A 15,603-nucleotide genomic window follows, 5' to 3' on the forward strand; every position below is an offset into this window, starting at 1 on the left:
CACCTGACTTCAGTGTCACTGCCTGCAGAGTGACAGGAAGGATCTGTGTTTGAGAGGAAACATCTTGCACTTCCAAGTTGAATGTGACATGATCTCCCATGATGGCTTTGATGGGATTTTCCTTTCTATCACTTAGAATTCCATCAGGAAAGTCCTTCAAGCTAGTTTTACACTCAGCAGTCATTTTGAGAGAGGCTGGCAATCAGGTGTTCAGGTACAATTACTGTATAAAATGAAATTATCAAGAAGTTATTAAATTCTTGGTCACAAGTCTCCTAACTACTATGATGCAGCCCTTGGACCACCTTGGAAAAAGGAGAATTTGGATGTTTTGCTATTCCATTTGTCATGACCTTGGCTGGGGCTCACAGACCATGCATCATACATAATTTGGTCAGCACTAATGTACTGACAAGCTCAGAGGGGTTCTGCACACCCCCGGGTACAGGCAGTGCATGAGGCAGGCATAGCCATGGATTTCTGCAAGATTTGCACTTTGATTTTAAGGCAAAACGTTGCCACTGAGAAGCTGGCTCGTGGAACTCACTGGCTCTGGCAGAGTTCATTCAAAATACACAGGGGGTGTGCTGGGGTGGGGTGCTTCACTTCCTGCTGTCAGGGATTTTATTTTCAGCAGGGAAAGATTCATTAATTGTGGTGGTTTGTTGTAGAAGGGAGGGGATTGAGCCAGAAGAGATCTAGTGCTGAAGGTATTTTTCTTTTGGATGACTGTTGTGGGGTTTAATGCTTTGTTGTATCTGGATGTGTTTGGAATGTCTTGAGTTCATTGAGCTGCAGAGTTTCCAGATACTCAGCACAGAAATGGCCTTTTCCCTTTCAGCCTGCTTCCTGATGGTCCCTCAGAGGATGCAAAGGCCCCTGGCTCCCAGATTTCAGAATACCCAAAGCTAAAGTCACCTGCTGAGGTTGAGGGCATCTGCCATGGTGCGGGGCTGCCATGCCCTGGCTCAGCACAGCCTGTGGGGTGTGGAGCAGTGCCAGGTCCCACCCAGGGGACACTGCTGCTGTGGGCACTCCTGAGCAGTCCCACACCCAGGTGGCCTCAGAGCTCAGCAGCTTCTTCCACCCTCTCCTCCTTCCTCACACTGAACATTTTGTCCCTGCTCCTCCCTGGAGGTTCCAGGGGTGTTCAGTCCTTCATCCTCAAGGTCTGAGCAGCCCCTGCAGATGTTTCCTGGGCTTGCAGAGGGGGAGCTGCTCTGGAGGTGACCCTCCACCCTTTTCTCCCCAGTGGCTGGGCTGACTTTGCCTCTCCAGCTTTGGTATTTAAAAGACTTTCAGATGTGTGTGGTCCCTATAAAAATAAATCTCCAAAGGAAACAAATGTTATGTGGTGAAAGCCTGCCAAGTCCCCATTGCTTATTCGCTTGTAGTATTCTGTAGGAGGAACTTAACTCCATAGCCTGATGTAGGGTAACTCTTTGATGAACTCTCAGCTCTTCTGAAGATTCAGATTTAAAGGATGTTGCTCTATAGGGTCGAGACTGAGCCATTGACTTGATGGGATTTCAGCTGGGAGTGCCTTGACACACTTGTCAGACCCCTGAAATAACAACTTGTGGTTTCAGAGAGTTTTGGTGTTTAAGTTACATCAAGCAGAGCTCTGACAGCAGTGATCAGGGATGACAATTTCCAAATTGTCCAGAACCACAGAGGTTAAAGTAAGAAATGTAACTAAAAATGTGCTTCTAAATAGACTGACTTGGAGATGTTGATCCAAGGCTTCCTTCTAACCCAGTGATCCCTTGATTTTTCTGTGATCCTGTGGCACAGCCAGGCCCTGGCTGCTTATCACCCCAACTTTTATCCTCTTCAGACAATGTGCTGTGCTATCAGAGGCAATTTTTACAGAAGTCAGGAAGTTACATAGCAAAGCAACAGGGCATTGACATAGAGTATTTGAGGCTGCAGCTCCTAGTGATGCTAGGAACTGGATTTTCTAGGTGTATGTGAAGAAATTAGCACACAGCATTCACACAACCTGTCACCTGCAGTCTGTCCCTTTCCAAAGTGTCACAGTTGCTCAGCAATGTCAACAAACATGTATTTATACGGATTTATTTACACAGGCAAAACTCTAAATATTACCTTCCTGGAGGAAAGATGATTCATCTGATTTAAAGTAGATAATTTAATCTGAAGAGCTAAATTTATCTTTCCTTTGCAGCTAGATGAAATTATTGATGGGAAGTGGAATTTCCTTTCCAATTCTCAGTCCCTCACACTGCCTAAAATTGTTTAGACTGTGATGTCTCAGAGGGTGAGTCTCTTCTGATATAAATATGTTTCGACTGGCATTAACTCCTTAAGGCCAAGGAAGAAGCTCTGAGGAAGAAATGAAGTCAGGAGCAGGCCCTTGCTTTCCTCAAGGAAGTGCTGCTTATTTCTGTGCTGATGTCTGTGGTCTGAGGTGATTCTGTTCTCACTTGGAGAGAAGCAAATATGGTGTGATTTCACTGAGGACATGTGAAATCAGTCTGGCTCCGGGACTCTTCACCTCTGATGGTGCTCTGGCTTGTGAGATCCTCCTGACCTTGTGGAGGATTAAAGGAGGACACACTGGAGGTGTTTTGGGCACTGTTTAGGAGGAACTCAAGGTTTTACCCAAGATGAACATTACCATGATTTGCTGTAGAAACTGTATCCTTCAGCCAGGGACAAATTCCAGTTTTCTTGTTGGAGTAATTCTGTTAAAGTGCCTTGCAAAGGAAGTGCCTGTGCTTCAAACAGCTCCTGTCCCTGTCCTGAGCAGATGTGTCCGTGCAGACACGCTCCTCTCACAGCAGCTCTGGGCTGGGATGCAGAAAGAAGAGCCATCTGTTAATGATGCTGGACACCCTTTGCTGTCCTCAGAACTCCCATACAAGTCAAATTTGGGAGACTGACACATTGTGGTACAATTCCACCTGTGTCTACATCATCCTGCCTGGTTACATTGGTGTAGTACTTCTGGAACTCAAAATGTCCCTCAGACATTTTTGGAGGTTCCGGGTCCAGGTCAGAAGCATTTGAGACCCTGGCAGGCAGCTGGAAACAGCTGTGATTTTGGGTTTGAGCCATGGAATGATTTACCAACCTTGCAGGAAGAACAAGAAGTCACAAAAGTTTAGATATTAGAGTAGAAGTAGTCACAAAGTAGAGGGCAGAATTTTTGAGTGCTGTACAGGGGGGTTTCTGTTTTGTACATGTGGGTCAGAGGGTTTAAGGTGGAGGGATTTGGGCCTGCCCTGTCCTCCCTCTTTCTTCTTCCTTCCCTCCGTGTTCTTGGTGATGTTGACACTCACAGATTGGTTTAGAGTAGAAAAGCACCATTTAATATAGGTAATAGGCATTGGGGACAAACTGTACCCATGTAACACGTAATGTACCATATAAAAGATAGAAAAGCACCATTTAATATAGGTAATAGGCATTGGGGAAAAACTGTACCCATGTAACACGTAATGTACCATATAAAAGACAGCAGCAGCCCTGGGCAGAGGGGGAGAGAAGAAGCAGTCGGGAGTCAGAGAGGATGTCAGGGTGTGTGTGTGCCTCTGCCTGAGCTGTGAGCAAACCACAGCAGCCCCAGAAGAAAATCTTTTAGATAACTTGCAATAAACTGCCTTGAGACCGAACAACAGAGACTGCTGAGCCTTTCTTTGGAAGCACGGGTTGGAGGAGAAGTTTTTCCACCACACGGAGCCACCCCCGACCCAGGGTGAGCTCCGGCATAGTACCTGGATCCTGAGCCGTCATCCCAAAAATTTCCTCTTCTCTGTCAAAACTGTTGTGCCACTGAAGGCTGAATGAAGATTCTCCTTTTCTCTGTTCTTGCTGCTGCTGTACTTGGCACATGCTGAATGATTTATATTTTTGGCAAATTTTTAAAGCACAGGCAGATTTATATTTACAGAAGTGTTGTGTTAAAGGAAAGAATTGTTAATTCTGGACAGATCAAGCTCCTAGTGATGAACAGCCAGGAATTATCTAATTAAGAAAATAGGACCAAATGGGAAGGACAAGGTTTGAAGTCCCACACAACCCCTTGCAACTGCATCCAGAGACCCACTGAAATATACCCTGGAGAGGACAGACCCTGTTCTTCCTCTCCAGGGCTAATTCCTGAGGGAGGAGAGCAGCTCTGTCTGCTCTGCAGTGATCTGACCATGCACACAAGGGAGCAGCCAAAAGCTCCAGCAGGGGATGCGTGGGAGCCTTTGAATAAAAGGCTGATTTCAGGGAATAAGAAACTTTTTACAAATGTCATGTGTGAAAGTTGCTGGCAAACAGAGACGAACTCTCAGTGGGTTTGTGTCAGTGTTGCCTGGACTATCATGCACAGGGCAGACAAAGCTGGAATAAATACTAACTCCTTCTGTTTAAATGTGATACTGCTGTGATGTGCCAAAATGACAACATCTGATGTTTTCACTCGAAACAGACGCAGTGTTGTTAGGAAAGATTTCCTTCTACAGATGGGAAAACTCTCCCATTTCCAAATCCCATTCTTTTCTAACATAAAGATGAGGCCAGCACCAGTGGGGTTAGGAGCAGGGTTAGTGGTGCTGCAGCATAGAAATCTCCACCCAGAAAGCAGGTGAAAGATTTTGCTGTCAAAGTGAAAGAGCTCAGGACAATTTTTTAACAGCTGGCTCCTCCTGTAATGGAATCAGAAAATAAACTTCTCTTACTGTGGGATATGAGCAATGCTGGATCTGCTGGGTTTGGCTTGTGCTGGATGACTCCATCCCAAAGCCCCTGGGGATTTGAATGAACTGGGATTCAGCGCTCTGGCTTTGGCTTGTGTCCAATATTAACAGAGAAAAAGTATTCAGGGGCACCTCATGCAGAACCACCAAGTGAATTCTCCCTTTCTGCGTGCCAGTGTAAAGCACAGATGCTGTGTAAAACCAGCACAGGAGCAGGACTGTGCCCAGTTCCACTGGTCAGAGATTTTCTCAGTTGCCTTCATAACACCCAGGAGTCTTGTGCCAGCTCTGTGCCACACTGTGGGATTGTGACTGTGACCCCCCCTGTACTGCTACTCCTGTAGGATTGGGGCAATTACCCTGTGTTTTTTTCCTAATTTTATATTTTTCAGTTGAGCCAGATGATTTCTTGGTACAACAGGATTCAAGGGGAAATTTGCATCCTTCTAAACACCACCCCCAAATTTGCCCCTCTAACCTTTTGTTTACTGATTTGTTGACCTATCCAGAGCTGGAATCAGCCCCCCGTTTCCCCTCACACACAGCCTGGGAGCAGACAGCTGATGGTGAGAGTGAAAATCACTGAGGCAAAGTTACTGTGAAGGGATGGAACAAGGCACTAGGACCTAGGAGGCGTCTCATCCACCCTGGCAGGAATTTCTTGCTTGGAGCTCAGACAACAAAGGCAGAGTGAGCCTGGTTTTCTTTCTCTGAGCATCTCCACCCTGCACGCTGAAAACCGGTGAGTAGAGCTTTCCTGAGTGACTTGCATGCAGAAAAGTAGCAGGAGGAATCTTTTCTTGGTGCCTTACAGCATCTGCAGTTCATTTTAAAATCAAAACCCCTGCATCCTCTGATTCATTCCCGAAGTTGCTTGGATGTTTCATTGTTCAGTGCATGACACCAGACTGAATCTACCCCAGCTGGCATCGTGGGGGGAAGGTTCCCAACTTGGGGTTTCTGTGTGGAATGCCTGCATTGTCATCTGCCTCACTGCAGCCTGGGGACAATGATTTTTTCTTGCATGGGTCACGCTGACATTGTAAAATACAGGGAAGGAGCTTCATTCTGGCGAGTGTAAAGGGCGGGGATGAGATAGCAACAGCTTTTCCTGGATTTATACCTGGCTGCCAAGTGCTGTAAATCCCCTTTCAGCCCTGTGTTAACATGAGAACCACATACATGAGGTGCATGTGCCTGGCGGAGCCGGGGGAGTGGAAGGGTCTCGACTGCAGGGTTGGGGGGTTCCTTCTCCTTTTGTGTTGGGGTTTGGTGCAGGGGAAAGGTTGTTCTCGAGCATAAACTAGAGACAGTGCAAAATTCCTGCTCGCTGGGTGTCAGCTCCAGCCTCGGCTTTTCCCTGCTGGAAGCCCCCGTGCTCAGAACAATGAAAGGTGAGGAGCAGGGGCGGCGTGTCCCTGGGGCACGGGCACTTCCAGCTATTAAATCACTTAGCGCTGGAAGCCGGGGGGTGGAAATAGCCCCTTTATTTTCTCCTCCTCATTAAACGGGAGCAAAAATGCAATTCAGAGGAGGCTCGGGCTGAAAAGAGCTTACCGAAGCTGCGTTTCAATGACAGATTTTTCTTTGCAGTCATTTCTTCTTAGAGATGTAGGCTGGTCCTGGGAATTGATTGATGGGCTAGGAGGGGGCTGCGGATAGGGGGAAGGGTGGGCTGGATCTCATTGCTAACCCTTATTGAACAGGCTGTCACAAAGAAACTGCTTATTCCCCTGTGACCATTCTTTCATAAATGCCAGTTTATTCTAATGTTAAACATTCAGATGCTCTGGGTCCTTCCGTGATTCGACAGATTGAAGGGCTGACTTACTGGGATCTCCTTGTTTTCTGTTGCCAAAGGAAACCTCACAGGGCTCAGAGGTTTAATTCATCGCCAACTGGTGTTTGGATGAGGGTTTTTTTGGGGCTGAGTTGTGATTGCCATGCATGCCTTTGGCCCCAAGTCCCAATTTGCCGCACTTTGAAAACTCCCAGGTGCAGGAGCAGGCAGCTCTCTAGAAACGTGTTCCCTGCCCCCAGTAGTTGGATCCCTTTCAAAGTGCGAGGACCCCTCCTACTCTCAGTCCCCAGAATCGATACAAATCTGGGTCAGGGGAGGGGGCGCTTCCCAAATGCATCTGTCCTGCTCCAGACACAGCCTTAGCGTCGTTTTGCTCTCCGGATTGTGGCTCTGCCGGGCTCTAACCCGTCCCTTTGCCCTCCTTCTCTCCCCATCTCCTTCCTGCCCAGCTTCAGATCTTTAGGGTTCACCAAACTATGGAACTTGATTTTGGACACTTTGACGAAAGAGACAAGGCGTCCAGAAACATGCGAGGCACACGGATGAACGGCTTGCCCAGCCCCACTCACAGTGCTCACTGTAGCTTCTACAGAACCCGGACCTTACAGGCGCTGAGCAACGAGAAGAAAGCCAAGAAGGTGCGTTTCTATCGCAACGGGGACCGCTACTTCAAGGGGATTGTATACGCCGTGTCCTCCGACCGCTTCCGAAGTTTTGACGCCCTCCTGGCGGACCTGACCCGGTCCCTGTCCGACAACATCAACCTGCCTCAGGGAGTGCGCTACATCTACACCATCGACGGCTCGCGGAAGATCGGCAGCATGGACGAGCTGGAGGAAGGTGAGGAGAGGGCTGGGAGGAGGGGCTGCACCGCTCGGGCTGCCCGCAAGGTCACCTTTCCCCGGCTCGGGGGTGCCGAGCCCCGCTGTGCCCCGCCGGGAGGGTGGCGGGGCGGTGCCGGCCCCGCCGGGTCCCCAGCGCGGTGCGGCGTGGGGCCGGAGGGGTGTGTCGGCTCCTGGCCGTGTCCGTGTGTCCGGCTCCTGGCCGTGTCTGTGTGTCCGGCCGTGTCCGTGTGTCCGGCCGTGTCTGTGTGTCCGCTCCTGGCCGTGTCCGTGTGTCCGGCCGTGTCCGTGTGTCCAGCCGTGTCTGTGTGTCCGCTCCTGGCCGTGTCCGTGTCCCCGGCCGTGTCTGTGTGTCCGCTCCTGGCCGTGTCCGTGTGTCCGGCCGTGTCCGTGTGTCCGGCTGTGTTTCTGTGTCTGCTCCTGGCAGTGTCCGTGTGTCCGGCCGTGTCCGTGTGTCCGGCTGTGTTTCTGTGTCCGCTCCTGGCCGTGTCCCTGTGTCCGCTCCTGGCCGTGTGTCCGGCCGTGTCTGTGTGTCCGGGTGTGTTTCTGTGTCCGGCTCGTGGCCGTGTCCGTGTGTCCGGCTCCCGGCCGTGTCTGTGTGTCCGGCCGTGTCTGTGTGTCCGGCTGTGTTTCTGTGTCCTCTCCTGGCCATGTCTGTGTGTCCGGCTGTGTTTCTGTGTCCGGCTCGTGGCCGTGTCCGTGTGTCCGGCTCCCGGCCGTGTCTGTGTGTCCGGCCGTGTCTGTGTGTCGGGGTGTGTTTCTGTGTCCGGCTCCCGGCCGTGGCCGTGTGTCCGGCCGTGTCCGTGTGTCCGCTCCCGGCCGTGGCCGTGCCCCAGGGTGTCCCCAGGGCTGTCCGGGCTGGGCTGAGCCCGTCTGGGTTTCTCAGCGCGGTGGGTGGGGATGAATGGGAAGGGAATTGGGGTTCAGGCACCCGGGTAGCGAGTGTGTGGCGGGGGTGGGGAGGGTTTGTGCGCTCTGGGGGTGAATTTTGGGGTGCGGTGCAAGCGATGTGTGTGCAGAGGGGTGTGGTCAGGGCCGGGCGGGCACCTAGGGGTGCGGAGAAGGGTGCTGGGGTGCGATGGATGCTTGGAGGGTGGGGTGCTGGGGGGTCTCTGTTTGGGGAGCGTGTGCAGGGATGCGTTAGGAATTCACACCTGATTAGAGACGGGATTTAATGTGCAAGGCGTGTGAATAGAGAAGGGCGTTTTGGACAGGTTGCACTCGGTGAAATTTGGGGTTTATGCGTGCGTCTGTGTGGAGGATGGGGTGAGGAGGGTTAATTGCAGAGCTCTGTGGGGGTTCTGTCGCTGGGGTTTGTGCTCAGGAGGTGTGGGGGTGTGCTGGGCTGGCTGTAAGGGGTCTGGGGGTGTCGCAGAGCGGGCACGGGCAGTTCCTGTGCTGCTCACGAAGGGCTGGGTGACAGCAGCGCCTCGGGGGCTCCGGGGCAGTGCGGGGAGCACCCCCGCTCTGGGGTCTGGGGGTGCTCGGGGCAGGGCCCAGCGTGCCCCCGTGTCCCCAGGGGGTGTGGCTGTGCCCGTCCGTGTCACTGCGGGGCGAGGGATGAGCCCAAAATCCCTGCTGCTCGGAAGGGATGCCAGAGGAAGGTTTGCTCCGGGGGAGCTCAGCTGCCAGCCGTGCCCGAGCCCGGGGCGCTGCCCCTCTCGCTGCCTTTGCCGGCAGTGCCAGCACAGCCCCGGGATGGCATTGCTGCGATGCCAGTCCTGCCTCCTTGCCCGAGGCAGCAGAGCCGGAGTGGGGTACAAAAACAGCACCCACAGCCACGCTGCTTTTCTCTTCCCCGAGCAATTCATTCTTTGTTCCGACCTGGAATATCCTGTTGCAGGAGGGGAGGTGCTCTTCCTTTTTCCTTGGTGTTTTTCTCCAAGCAGACGTCCTGGCCAGTCCAGTTCGGTGACTACCAAAAATCCACGAGGCTTTTGCCTCTAGTGGAAGACAATGGGTGTGAGTGAGTACGTGAGGCACGAACTGCAGGGGCAGCCTCGGCTGCGAGTCATTGTGTGACCTTGACTAGAGCAGCTCTCCCTAGAATTCCTTCTCTGTCAGGCAGGATACTCATCTCCTCAAAATACTTTAAGGGGACAAGGACGTGGAATAAATCTTGGTTTCCATAGAGGAGTTTTCCTGGGAAGAATTTGCTGCCTTTCAGAGCTGTGATTCTTCCTGGTGGAGTTATTCTCAGCCCAATTTCAGCTGTCGAATGGAGGTGTGGCCTCCCTTAATTTTAGAGATTCTGCCATGTTTCATTCTGGTCTCTTAATATGGCCACAGCCTTTCTCTAATGGCAGCTCTCAGTCCTGCTTGTTCTAGGTTTTAAGCAAATCTTCAGAAATAACTCCAGGAGAAAATGATCAGGTGGGTGATCATTATTCTCTTTTTACACTCTTCCTGCTTTTTGTCAGTGAAGTTAAGAAAGCTTTAGTTGTTACACCTGCTTTAAATGGGTTTTGCTGCAGGTAAGGAGGTACCTAGTTCATGAAAATACATTTTGCTGGTTAAGGTACAGAAAGGAGATGCTGGCATTTGGGTTCTGGCTTTGTTCTGACAAAATGGCATCTGGAAACAGCACCAAAGAGGCACTGAAACCAGAATGGGATTGTCTGTGTGGCTGTGTCCTCAGCAGAGCATCATCTAAGAAAATAATACCTGAGGAGAGTGAAGACAAAGGAATCCATTTTTTGACCATGCTGCGATTGATCCCATATTTCTAGGGGTGACCTACGCTGCTGTTGTAGAAAAGCAATTTACAGCACCATGGTTATAACCAGCCCTTGTGGTGAACTCTGCCCTTAGCTTGGGTGTTTGCATAGCTGTGTGCAAGGTACCTGCATGAAACCCAGAATTTGGGAGTAATTCTGCTGTGGCACACAGGAACAGTGCACACACAACCAGGGCATGTCTCTTATAAATTTGCTTTCTGCTTGGAGACTGAGGGTAACCAAACCAGTGCTTGTTGCTATAATGGGGCTGTTTTATCACTGTAATTTCAATAAACAAGTAGAATCTAGGAAAAGTCATCAAAGAGCCCCATCTCAGTGGTTTGATGGCAAAAAACATGTGAATTACTGACAATATTTCACATTCTAAGTGCTTGATTACTTCTGATTGAAAAATGTCCTTACATAGTGTAGCCTGAGTATAGTTCTGGAGGGTAGAGAATGATATTGCACAGCACCAATATCCTAGAGACAGAATTTCAGGTGAACAAAAACCACATGGTGTGCTGCTAATTAAGTGGGGCTTGGAATCACCCTTTTGTTCTCCAGACCCAGAGTTCTTTCCTGGCACTCAAGGTTACTTCCATAATGAGAACAAGTGAAGTTTTTCATGCTCTTTTTTTCTCATTCCTTCCATCTGTTGGGCTGAGCCTCTTGGTCCTTTCCTGTACTGCACCCTAACATCTCACATTTTGGAAGCCCTCAGGGCTCTGTCAAAAGGTGCCTTTTGCTGCCAGCTGAGTTTTCCCTCACTGGTCACAGGTTGCTTTTTCCATTCTTTTCCAGGGAGCTGTCTCATCTCCCAGTGACCTTCTCTAAAAATCCACCCACCTGATAATTTTCTCTTCCCCTTTTCAGTCCTAGCAGCCATCTTCCATCACTGTGGTCATTGTCTCAATACTGACTTCCTCTTTTCAGCATTCAGCTTTAATATAAATAAATAATATTATTAATCATAATATAATAGTAATAAGCTTTAATATAAATAAATAATGCACCTGCTGATGTTGCATAGGACTGCATTCCTCCTTAATCTCTGTGCTGGTTAAGTGCAGGGCAGCATCCTGCTCCAGCTCATCCTTCCACTTGTGTTCCACTGCCTTGGCTGGGTCAGGAGTGGATGTTGGCCCAGGGTGCTGCTCTTCATCATGGCAGATGAATCTTTTGGAAAAGAGCACCAGGTGGGCTTTATTCTCCTTCATACAGAATTGGTTCCAGTGATCAGGGCTTTGGGGAGTTGATTTATGTATCTGCATTTACTGGTGAGTCACTTGTAACTGATAATTCTGTGCCTTGTGCTGTGATAAAACTTGCATATGAAAGGTGCTAAAATAATCATGTGCCATCCTTTCCAGCCTTTCTCATGATGATGGTAGAGCAGCTCACATTGCATCCAAATTTCAGCTAAAATTTAATTCTGCATGTGTGGTTTGGTCCTTGGTTAATTTTGAGCCTCTTCTCGTAGACTTGATGTGACGAGAAGTTGTCCCACCTCAGCTCTGACTATTTTTTGTCCTTGAATGGAGGACTGGGTAGAGGTGGAAGCTGATGTTGTGCATTGACTTCAGCAGCAAAGATGGCTTAAGAAATGCTGCTCTTGGCCACTTGTTCCAGTCCCCATTTGTTCTTTGTGGGACAAAAGGGTTTTTTTAGCCCTCTCCATAATTTTGCTGCTTTCCCATATTCAGCTTCTTGACATAATGACATGGAGAGTGAGGCACAACCTGGGAGTGAAGGCAAGGCACATCCAAAGGTGGATTTTATGCCCTGTCCTGGGCTGCTTGTTTGAAATTCGCCCTTGTTTCAAATCAAACTCTAGAACAAGCTGAGGAGGATTTATTTTGCTCGGTGTGGTTTCATTGCAAATGTTCTTGGGCTGTGTGAGATATTCCACAAAGCGATTCCAAGCTTTTTGTTTCCTGTCATGCCCTTGGGAATATTTTCCAAAATCTTGTCCAGGAGTATTTAAAGTAATCATAGTAGGGGCTCCACCCTGGATCTGTGCAGAGTCTGGTGCGTGCTGGGGCTGAGGGGTTTGTAGGAAACATCCTGGGATCTCCACCCAGTGTGTGTGTTCCAGATTGCCTGGAAAAGTGAAGTTCCTGTAGTTCCATACTGAAACCTTGGTAACCTGTGGAATTGTTTTCTGTGGGTGTCTGTTGGCGTGACTGCTCAGCTAATTACATCCTACATAACAAAATTTGTCCATGGGGCTCTGTTTTATTTGCTTGCTCATCCTGGCTGTCATGCTAGGACTGGTGTGGTCCCAAAATTCTTTATGGGCATCATTGAAGGTGATTTCTAATCAGGCATTGCTTCCAGTTCTTCAGCAGAACAAGAGGTGCTTCTGTTCATGGAGGAGCCAAGGGAAAGGAGCTCTTCCAGGGTTCCTTTTGCCATGCTGGAGCAAGTTTTTTTAACTGGAGCAGGTCTTTTTAACTCATGAAGCAGCAGCAAGTTCAAGCATTTGAATCTCAAGGCCTCCTCCAACACCATATGGAATGAACTCTGCAAGGTGTTAAGTCCACTTAATTCCTGCTGCAGCCTTGGTAAATTCCATGAAACACAAAAGTTGGGCACAGTAGCTCATTCTCAACTTTGTAACTGCAGGGGTAACAGCCAAAATAATTGATTGCTGCCCACAGAGACTGTTCCTGGAATAACTGTTAACTGAGACATTCAAAATGGCCTCAATCCAGTTTTCCTGATTTTTCTCACAAGACTTCTGCCCGCAGTTCATTATCCTTGGAAAGATGCTGGTGCATGCTGAAGAAGGATAACTTTTCCTGAAAGCACAGCCTGTAATTTTTGGTATTGTCACAGGGAGCTGCTGTAAGAGGGTTGGAGGATTAGCAGTCATCTGGAGCTTAGGGTTTTTCTAAGGAACTGTCTCCAAGGCAAACCTTATCTTTGCTGAGATCATCCCTTCTTTAGGAGCTGAATAATCTCCTTGTGCTTCCTCAAATCGGTAACTCTGGGATGTGTAATTCACTTGAAGCTGGGGTAATTCTGTGTGATTCAAATGGCAAATGCAATGGTCATGCCAGCAGGTCTGGGGTCTGCAGTCAGCCCAGCCACTGCTGAGGGCAGGCAGGAGCAGTGAGGAAATGCCTTGGCTGGTTTGGTGGCACGATAGGAATTGTGACACGTCTGGAGCAGCCTGGCATGGTGACAACGCTCACCCCCCTGTGGGCTGTGGCTGTACAGTGTAAAAAGGGCATCGTGCTCTCAGCTAAACCAACACTGTCCTTGGCACCACAGGGGTTTTGTCAGGATGCTCCCCAGCCCCAGTGCAGGAGGGTTTCTCTTTGGGGCTCCCTTTTTGGGGTTTGTTTGGAATTGATGACGTGGCTGTCCATTGTACCTTCTCATGGCTTGCAGTGGGGTTTCTGACGTGTGCACAGCTGCTTGCTGGCTTGAGACATGTGCTCCTGAAAATATTTGTGCACAGATTTTTGTGCTTAGGGCTGGGGAGCAATGTTCTTCTTGGAGTCGTTCCTTTTGCTCGTGACAAGATCTCACATCCTCTTCCCATTCCTTCTGTTATGCTGAGCACATCTTCTGCTATCACGCTGTGTCTGTCAGTCACATTTCTGTGGCTGGCACAGTTGTGCACCTTGACTTCTCATTATAGGCTTAGCACAGGCAGATGTGGCACAGGAACCCACAGAGAATCCACTCCTCTCTCCATGGCAGCTCTATTCCCCATAAGATTTCTCCTCTTTATCATCTCCTGGCCACTTTGTGCAGTTAAAAGCTGCAAAGTTCACAGGTCTTCAGCCCATGCTTGCTCAATCCTCTAAACCACGGTAGGGTTTGGGTAAAACTCCACTGTGGGAAGTGTAATACACTGTGGAAGGTATGTTCGGCTGGCAAGTGCATGTGCCTCACTGAGGAACTTGAATGATGATTTTGCTGCTATTTGAGGGTCATAAACTGAGTTAAGGAAGACATTAGTTGAAGTGGTTTTTAAATGAAGTTAAAGCTTCAGGTCACATCCTTAGGTCAGGAAAGAAAAGCTTCTCTTCCCTGGAGCTGTGCTGCTGTGACTGCAGAAATGATGCTGAGAAGAGCTGCTGCCCTGAGCTGCTGTTCTGGAGTGTCTCTCCAAGGAGATTTCTCTCCAGTTTTAGAATCGAGATTTTAGTACAGATTTTATTTGCTGGGGTCTGGGTTAAATGAGACAAAGGGAAAAAGGGCAGATTCCATTTTCCACTTGTTAGTGTGAGCACAGCTTGAGAGGATCTGCACAACTGCCTAAGATCCCATCTGTGGAGCAAACTCTACAAGGGTTCTGGTTCTGCCTTCATGCCACTGTTGCCTTTGGTGTACAGTGGTGTAAGTACACAAACAGCTGTGGTGTGCAGTGAAGAGTTCAAAAGGACACAGCTGAAACTAAGAGTAATGGTATTGTACCAGACAGATCAAGAATCTCTTCAGCTTACTCTAAAATATGCTACTTTTTAATAGAAAATATGCTCCAGCACCTCAGATTCTACAGAACACAGTGCAAATGTGTACTTGCTTTCACTGTGAAAATAATACACACGAAGGTCGAATGCAGATGAAAGTCAAGCCTTGCCACACTTCAGTGGCTGATAGTTTATTTCTGTTTTAGGTGGGGAAGCAGAGGTGGATGTGAGGTCAGGAGCTGGCACAGGGAAGCTGGGGTGACAGCAGCACTCAAATCACTTATTCTTAGTGATTTAAACAGAGAAATCCCTTTTCTCAGAGGATAATGCACAGTTCTGCTGAGCACACTTAGGAGGGCTCTGCTGCCCAGGGATTATGGGCTGGGGAGGGCTCAGGTTCTTAGGGTGGTTAATTCCTGGGAGCATTCCAGACTCCTTGCTGCCCTTTCTCAGTCGTGAAACTGGAGAGAAGCCTGGGCCCACTCTGCACCAGGTGTTACTTGGCTGGAGCAGATGAATAAACCACAACTTATCACTTATTAATCAGAAAGATTTGAAGTATTCAAAGCTCCTGGAAAACGATATCCCCACAGGGAATTTGGTATAACGTGTGGTACTCTAGGGGGTGTATTTGAGTTTCTATTGAGTCAGATTCACAAAATGTTGGGGATTAAGGAGCTCCAGCTATGGGCAGGGCTGCATGGTTGGTTTATTGAGGGATGTTGCTGTCAGCAAATAGAGATTTTTACTGTTTGTTCAGGCCAACAGAACCTGCTGGTGGGATTATTGTTAGTTTGGGATATGCCAGTTGTCAAAATGTCCAACTGAGTGTTCATCACAAACATCTCTTCTCTCTTCATTATTTGTGTTCCACCTTTAGTAGAGGAAACAGAATATCTGCTTCCTGTTGATCAAAGATTTTGGTTGTTTTTATACAACTGATGGAGAAGAGCTGCAGTTGGTGATGTAAACACCACAAGTGGGCATCATGGTGGCAAACTCATGGCAAAAAATCACGGGTACAAAGGTGGGGTTAAAATAAGTGAGCATCCTACATCTTTTCTATGGCTGCTTGTGACATCACGCCCTGGTCAGTAGTAG

The 15,603-nt window shown here is 48.9% G+C and overlaps 1 protein-coding gene across 5 annotated transcripts in view; it reads left to right on the forward strand.

Moving 5' to 3' along the window:
• Positions 1-5,289: 5,289 nt before the first annotated feature.
• Positions 5,290-15,603, forward strand: part of DCX (doublecortin) — a 78,851-nt gene continuing 68,537 nt past the window's right edge. For 4 of the 5 annotated variants that reach the window (XM_030272909.4, XM_030272913.4, XM_030272914.4 and 1 more), the window contains exons 1-2: positions 5,290-5,454; positions 6,963-7,353. In XM_030272909.4, the coding sequence (XP_030128769.1) occupies positions 6,990-7,353 (364 nt within the window). In that variant the 5' untranslated portion in view covers positions 5,290-5,454; positions 6,963-6,989. Of the gene's footprint in view, positions 5,455-6,449; positions 7,354-15,603 lie in introns of those variants that run through there. The other variant, XM_041716220.2, reaches the window with a different exon arrangement.

This window comes from Taeniopygia guttata, chromosome 4A, assembly GCF_048771995.1.
Source record: "Taeniopygia guttata chromosome 4A, bTaeGut7.mat, whole genome shotgun sequence".
Taxonomy (NCBI): domain Eukaryota; kingdom Metazoa; phylum Chordata; class Aves; order Passeriformes; family Estrildidae; genus Taeniopygia; species Taeniopygia guttata.